This window comes from Macadamia integrifolia, chromosome 12 (genome assembly GCF_013358625.1).
Source record: "Macadamia integrifolia cultivar HAES 741 chromosome 12, SCU_Mint_v3, whole genome shotgun sequence".
NCBI classification, from domain to species: domain Eukaryota; kingdom Viridiplantae; phylum Streptophyta; class Magnoliopsida; order Proteales; family Proteaceae; genus Macadamia; species Macadamia integrifolia.
The window spans coordinates 18,584,721-18,592,537 of NC_056568.1; the positions used below are offsets into that span (position 1 = coordinate 18,584,721).

The following is a 7,817-nucleotide window of genomic DNA, read 5'->3' on the forward strand; positions in this document are numbered from 1 at the left end:
ACAAGCCAAGTAAGAAAATGGCTCACTATGCCAGAACTTTATCCAAAGTCCTCACTGGGACCAAATACCTCCCCTTGCTCGAGCGTAAACTTATAGCAATTAATCAATACCTGACAGTAGTTATTCCAACCATCATCAACCAAACTGAAGCATACACAGTGTTTCTCATCCAAAAAAAAAACACACACACACAACAACCACCACCACCACCAGAACCTTATCCCAACTTAATGGGGTCGGCTACATACATCCAATATGTATCGAAGTAAAAGAAACACAGAATAAAAGAAGTGCACACGAAAAACACACACACACACACACTGGTGTTCTATTGTACAGGTGCCACTATCAGTGAAGCAGGGTAATGCATGACCAGAATTTCAAAGATTAAATTTATTTTTTAAGTACAATTGAACTGAGCAGCCTCCAATAATTGAAAGAGTAAAGAAAGAAATATAAGAGGAAACTAACAACAGTAGGCCTCCATATCAAAAGGATTGTCTGTTTATTGACTAGATCATTCATTAGAACCATATGCAAGAAAAAAACATCATTTTCAGATGACAGCTTGCATTTTTAATTTTCTGGGTGATATTCAATGCTCAATCTACCAATAGTGACTTCATTAATCATAAAGCAACCAAAATTGATGCCTGAGTTTATAGAGACTTAAATAAATACAAATATATCATCAGACTAAACTTGGTCAAAGGAATTTAAAAGGTCATTAATCATCACCATTTGATTATTTTAATAGGAAAGCAGACAGAGATCAATGATTCTTCATCAGCAGATGGGGAATTCAAGACTCTGGCCTCACCTGACCTTGGCTGGCCTATTACCACTGACTGGGTGCAGACAGCACTCCTTCCTTTGTTCATCATTGTTGTTTCGGAAAGTGTAAAATGTTATTTATTGGCGTCAAGAAAGTCTTTTAACAAAAGAACATTAAAAGGAGAAACTCTCTCTCTCTCTCTCTCTCTCTCTCTCTCTCACACACACACACACACACACACAACATTAAGCCAAGATGTTCCAAGTTTGCAGGAACAAATTATTCTAGTATGATGGTAGTGTTTTACGTGCCACATAATATGGAGGATAAGCTTCTTTTTTCTGTCATCAGCTTTGGTTACTTGATCTGTGAAATTGTGTTCCCAAGGTTTAATAGTTTATAAGACAATAAAAAATAAATACAAATTCTAGACAAATAGGAAACCCGCTTGACAAAACAGTGATAATTTTTTATCCAAACAGATAATATGACCCACTAGAATGGTACCAACTGCCAAAACTGGCATTAATTAAATCACAATCAAGAAAAAGTTCTAAATAAAAATTAAATGATTAATGGACTATTTTATCAAAAGACAGATTCTTTAAATAGGAACCATCAAACCAAATAAAATAGACATTACATTTTCATGAAGTCATTTCATTAAAACAAGCTATTGCAAAACAAATTAAATGGACGCAATATTTAATCAAAGTCAATAGAATAAAACAAGAAAGATGCCCTAGATGCAAAATCACCAGACTCCCTATCCTTTTCTCTCTAGTATTTTCTCCCAAAGACGGAATCAAACTTGAAATCAAAATTGTGCAGGGAACAACAACCAGGTAAAGGATCTCCAGGTAATATCTGATGAATTAATGTTGAATACATTTCTGCCTTGTCCTCAACTTCAACATATTAGTGACCTTATTCAAGGTCGCCTCAGGCTTGTGTAGATAACAACCAACTAAAGCTCATAAAGTGCTCAGTCAAAAAGCTAAGGGAGGAGAAGGTTCACTCAGTTCAGATGGAGTAAAGTGGAACATGCCAAACTCAATCTGTCATAGATTTAAATCAGGCTCACATCAGCAATGAGCTGGCTACTAATTGCCAATCCATTCTCCCCGCTTCAACCAATCACCATCTCACCACTATATTTGACCATAAAATCCAAGTCAGAAAGAGGTTCTTTGCTGCTTAGAAGGACCGTCTATCTAAGCTTGGGGGTTTGCGAGTGTCCTCCCGATGCATTTGGTTCGCTTATGGGCCCACCAAAACAAAGAAACACTAAAGTCCAAGAATAAATGGCAAAACAGTAAATAGATTGATATTTATAATAGAGTGGCAATTCTGTGAATAAATTGAAGTTCACAAGGGTGGCAGATTTGTAATTTGTAGAACTCCACAACAAGAGCAAGGATTGTAACTTCCTCTAGCAGAGACCTATAGCAGAAGAAACTCAGCAGGTTTGAAGGAAAGAACTCCTACGCTTCTTAGTTCATCCTAGGGGTTTAATGGAAGTAGGAGACGGAAAGAACCATGGATTACACCCCAACAGAGGTCCAATCGACAACCAGGTTGCTGATATTGAAGAACAGAAGTTATAGTTGGCGGTAATTATTGTTGCAGCCAGTTGCAGGTGTTGGTCCTCATAGTTGTGAGAGATTTCAAGGCCCACTCTCAAGGGTTTGAGTCACTTAAGCCGGAAAAGAAGGGTGGGAGAATGAGAAACGTTTCCTCAAAATACCAAAAACCTTGGTTGTTTGTTTGCTGGGGTGGGAAACTTACAAGGTCATTTAATGCAATAATTGTTGTCTACTGATGTGGCAGTTAACTTTTCCCACCCCATTCATTTCCAAAATCCTACCAATTTTGGTAGGACTTTATGGAAAAGTTGTTTTGTGTCTATCTGTCTCCTCCTCGTATTTCCTCTCTTTTCCATTGAATTCTACCCCATTTCCTTTTCCTTTCTTTCCCATAGAGGTGGACCCCACTAAAAATTGCATGTTCCATTATTTCCTTTTCCATCAATCCAACCCACAACACGTGGAACCCACTTCACAAGTTTTCCACCCCTTTTTATCCATCAAATAAATGGGGCCTTAAAGATAGACTCCCTTTGATCCATATCTTAGAGTTATCAGGCACAGGTTAAGGGTCCATCAAGCTTCCTCTTGGAACTGGTATTACTGCCCAGCAGAGAAGAAAACCAAAACCAGAGATGTGTTCACAAAAGAGGAAGCAGGGAAGAAGAACAAAAGAGAAGAACCGTAGGAAGGACAAAAGGGAAAGGGTAAGTTGCACCCACAGCCACGCAGCTCTCTTCAAGCAAAAAATTCAAATTCTTTCATTCAAATCTCAACTCTCATCTTTGGCTACAGTAAGAGTATATATAGACTCAAAATAACCTATTCCTAAGACTGAAATAAAACTAGGAACCCATCTATAAAATAGAATAAGAACCTAACTCTATAAACAGAAAGAAAACTTGAGTCCAACTCAAACTTCCTATAAACTGATAAAAATAAAAATAAACAAATAAAGGTAAATCCTAAAACTAAACCCAACGTGTAGCTGCATCATCTCTCCCCCCAGGGGTGGTTGGGATTCAATAATTTACCATGTAAGTAAGGCAAATGATCAATTGGATCATATCCAACATAATTAACCTTTCTATATAGAAGCCAAGAATATGCCAAGTTGGGTTCCCAAAAACTTAAAGCAGGCCATGGAAGATTACTAAGGCAATAAGAAAGGTGTCCAACCTGCAAGAGATGTAATTCACTCACCAAATGGCTGTTCAAGCATGTGCAGCATGGCTAATGCCTACAAAACAAGCTTCAGTTTTTACAGTTTTGAACTTGAGTTGCCACTTCCATTTGAATTCCTGGCTTCCTAAAATAATGCTGACCCCATTCACCATCAAGACCATGACAGATTCTGTAACATCTGTGGCTTCTCTGCTTCTCAAATTGGGACATTTGTTTGAGCCGTAGTTAAAAACTTTTGCCTTTCATTAGAACTTTTCCACTAGAAAACTTGTTTCAACAAAATAAATGACTGATATCAACATAAGAATTACACAAATACAGAACTCAAAAAGTTCTAAATCATAGTATATAAAAATGAAGCTTTTCTTTTTTCCATTTTTTCCCCTTCTTCCATTTTGGATCAACATAAGGTAGTGGCAAGAACTTTACATAAACTTAATACATGTGGTCATTCAGCATTCCTTGAATAAATAAGAATGACTTCCATTGTGAATAATACCTATGCTGGTAGAGGTACAAACAAATCATAATTGATGACAATCAAAAATAAAAAGGAACGGTGACATTGTATTTCATCAAAGTCAAACTAAGAAATATTAATGAGCTTTGCTCCAAAAATCTTTAACTAACTGGTAAGGGGCTACCAACCAAAAATCCAAGTGCCCGAACAGGACCATGACCAGCAACTCTTTTGGCATTATCCCATGTCTGTCCCATGAGAGAAGCTATTGATCTAGAGTCCAAAATTGCACATTTGCACAAACTCCATCTCATAGTCCACATATTTCGTCCAGAGGTGCCGGAACTGATTCATTGCAATGTCAAGCCATGGTTTCATGTTCCCATTGAAGTGGATAACTGCAGCATTGTTGATCTCATCCGTACTAATACTTGGATTGTAACCAAGCCCAAGCACATGCCATGATTTGTCCAAAGGCTTTGTTGTTGAGTAGAATGTGATAAGGCCCGGAGGAAGGGTACCCAATTTCCACAAAGTCCGGTTCTCATTCTAATCAGAAGAAATACCAAAAACCAAAACTTACTATTAGACCCAAATCAACTACCATTAAAAATACGAGCATAGAACACCAGCAGTTAACCAAAGCATGGAGTAACTGAAACGAAAGCAAGTGGAGATCCTACTAACCAGGTTCTGCCAGTAATGATACTGCTCGGTGCACTTCTCAAGCCTCCAAGCATCAAGGTCGAAGAAATTCATGCCATAGGCCCAGGCACAAGCCTTGGGGTTAAACTTCTCCTTGATAAGTGGGTGAGAGAAGTTCATGTATTGAGCATAGCGGTGGAAGGACCCAAAGCAAGTCTCTACAGCCCCATTCACCTTCCCATCCATATCAATCTTCCATAAGCCTGTGAGGTCCTTCTGCACCACAACATCATCATCCAGAAACAAGATCCTATGCAACTTCGGGTACATTTCAGGCAGGTAAAACCTGAGGTGATTCAACATAGACAAGTACTTGGGGTTTCTGAATTTTAAATTAGTTGCATCTTTAGTCGCATTCTCCGCCCGATTCTCAAAGTAAAACCTCTGCAAGTTTGCAGACTCAAGCTGCCTGAGAACCGGCACATAAGACGAATTCAAGAAATTGTAGTCCTCCACAGCCTTCACCTCAACATGGGCACCACCTTCGGCAGGACGCTTCTTGAACCACACCTGCATCGCTGCAAGATTCATTTTATCGGTGACGACATGGAACACATGCTTCCATGGCTCCTCTGCGTTCCTGGCAGCAGAATTGACCACAACCGAAGCAGCAATCACGTTATCTGAGAAAATCGCGTAGTGGTAGAGACTGGGATCTTCGAATTCGGGCTTGAAGCCAGTATCCACATATTTCTCAGGGTGTGCAATGCGTTCCTCGACGAGCCTCATCGCCAGACAATGCAAGCTCTTAGGGATAGATTTGGCGGCAATTAGACTAGAGAAAGCTCCCTGCTTCTTCGCCTTCGCGAGCTGTTCATTGACAGCAAAAATGGTGTCTTTGAGCTTCTGGATCTTGAGCTGATTATCGAAAGATTCCTTTGCCTCTGAGATCAGTAGGCGAGCGAGTTTAACCTTGTCTTTCACCTCCTTCTCGAACTGTCGAAGCACATCTTCATCGATCGCTGCGTCCGTCTCGAACAAGGCACCACGGTAAGAAGGTCGTGAAATGAGATCGGAGAAGTTACGAGCCAGATCTTCAAAAACCCGCAGTTGCTTCGAGTTCTCAAGCTTGAGCTTCCGAGCATATGCAGCGTAAGCATTAACAAGGGCGACGTGATCGTTGGCTTGCTTGTGAATCAAATCAGCCCTTGTCTTCAGTGGATCCGACTTCAGCGCAAGAAATGTCCTGTGAACGTAGGCGTGCACATGAGGCCCCGTGCTCGGCAAAACCTGTCCTCTCCAATACCAAATCCAATTACAGGTATTGTCAATAATAATAAGCAATCCAAATTCACAAATCAAAACTACATTTAAGATTTGCGAAAGAATTAACTTTTTTTTAAATTGATTGAAAGACTTACTGAATCTTGATTGGAGGTGGAAGGGTTAGTGGTGAAGAGAACAGAGACTGTCGCGAGGAAGAGAAGAGTGAACATAGCAGAGACGAAGATCCTGTAAGAGAAGAAGCTTCGAATCCCTCCTGCTCCGACTCCGGCTCCTCCGCCGCCGGTGCTTAATCGACCAACTCGAATGGCACCTGCCATTCTCTCACTCTCGTCTCTACCGATCCAATAACAACAGAAGAGAGAGAAAGATCACGAATTGAATTCAGAGCAGAAGAGAGAGAGAGAGATCACCAATGGACCTGAGAGAGAGAGATCTGAGAAGAATATTAAAGTGTTTATTAATGGAGGGGATGGGGATATCTGGTGCAGTGGTGTGTTCTCAAATTGGTTCTTAGTTCCTTCGATGATTGCAGAATTCAGTTTTTATTCCTTCTAATTTGTAAGGAGAGCAGGGTTTTAAGAAACGGGATCCCGATTTGGCTCGTCCGGATCTGAACCGATTCAAGCCGAGTCCTATCCGAGATCCAGTAAAACCTCTATGAGAGTTTGTATTTGGGAGTGAAACTATCGTCTGGCCACCGACATTTATGTCTTACTTTTGAGGTTACGGCACATGATTGAATAACCGTCAGATTGGAATATTTTTCTCAAAAGGCCAAATAAATTCTAATTTAACGGTAAAAAGTTAGGTTTATGGTAGATCCTATCGCACTCTGTTGTTGCTGGAACCCCTTAGATTCTAATCTACGCGGTTTATAATTTTTTATAATTAAAATCATTAAGAATTGGCTAATAATGCACGTGCATGGATTATGATTCGTCATCGTACTGGAAACAGCTGGCGAGTTGGATTGGATCCATCTAATGGGCCGATATATCCTTAGTTCATTACCCTTCCTAGTTTTTATTTTTTTATTTATTTATTTATTTATTTATTTATTGAAAATGACATCCGTTATACTTTGTTTTCTTTTCTTATGTTTTCAATGGAAATTTCTTGCCACTTGAAGGCCCAGTTAAAGCTTATCTGGCACGATTACAACGGCCATTGGATAGAAAGCAAAACATCTAGAACAAGTATAAATGTGAATTCTGACGTCTTGAGTCACTCATATAGAGGTGTTTAGTGTTTTTCAATGCTTTCAGTGAAAGTTGAATAATTCTCATTCAACCTCGGTAGGACCCGATCTATGTAGTTGTAGAGTCAGTATAAACCCGTGAGACTAGTCAGGCCAAAGGTTTGAATATTTATCATTAACAAAAAAAAAGACAATGGTGTCCGATGTTGAAGATGTTCATATACGCTTTTCATTAGCTTCGCCTACTATCGTGTACAAGCATTAGGATGTAGTGTTCTCTTGTTAGTATACTGTATCCTTTCATTAACACTCTAATTGGTTAATAGACTACTTTTTGAATATGTTGTTATTTCATGGACATAGAAATCATGTCACTTAAACACAGGCCAAATGTAATCCATACTCTGTTTTATACCATGTAAAATATTGGACTGCTCAATGCTACCAATCTATTGGTCAACGGGTGACTCTTGTATTTTGTTCCATTTGATACACCCATTATTCCGGTTTTGAATTCAAACATTCCTAATCTGTAGAGGGGTTACTGACCTTATCAACATTATCTCTGATGAGTTGTTAGTATTATCAATCGAGGAAAATGTATCTTACTATATGCTGATATAATGACATGGAAAAAAGTTGAAGTCACCACTTGGAGCTTACTCTTTTAAATGAAGTAAG

At 39.2% G+C, this 7,817-nt stretch overlaps 1 protein-coding gene across 1 annotated transcript; it reads right to left on the reverse strand.

The window, feature by feature from the left end:
• Positions 1 to 3,893: 3,893 nt before the first annotated feature.
• On the reverse strand, positions 3,894 to 6,483 carry LOC122058428 (probable galacturonosyltransferase 9). Its single transcript, XM_042621112.1, has 3 exons — positions 6,073 to 6,483; positions 4,694 to 5,941; positions 3,894 to 4,555 (listed from the first exon to the last, which is right to left on the reverse strand). Exons 1-3 carry the CDS (start codon positions 6,253 to 6,255, stop codon positions 4,280 to 4,282), a joined length of 1,707 nt encoding a protein of 568 aa, XP_042477046.1. The 5' UTR covers positions 6,256 to 6,483; the 3' UTR covers positions 3,894 to 4,279.
• Positions 6,484 to 7,817: the final 1,334 nt, after the last annotated feature.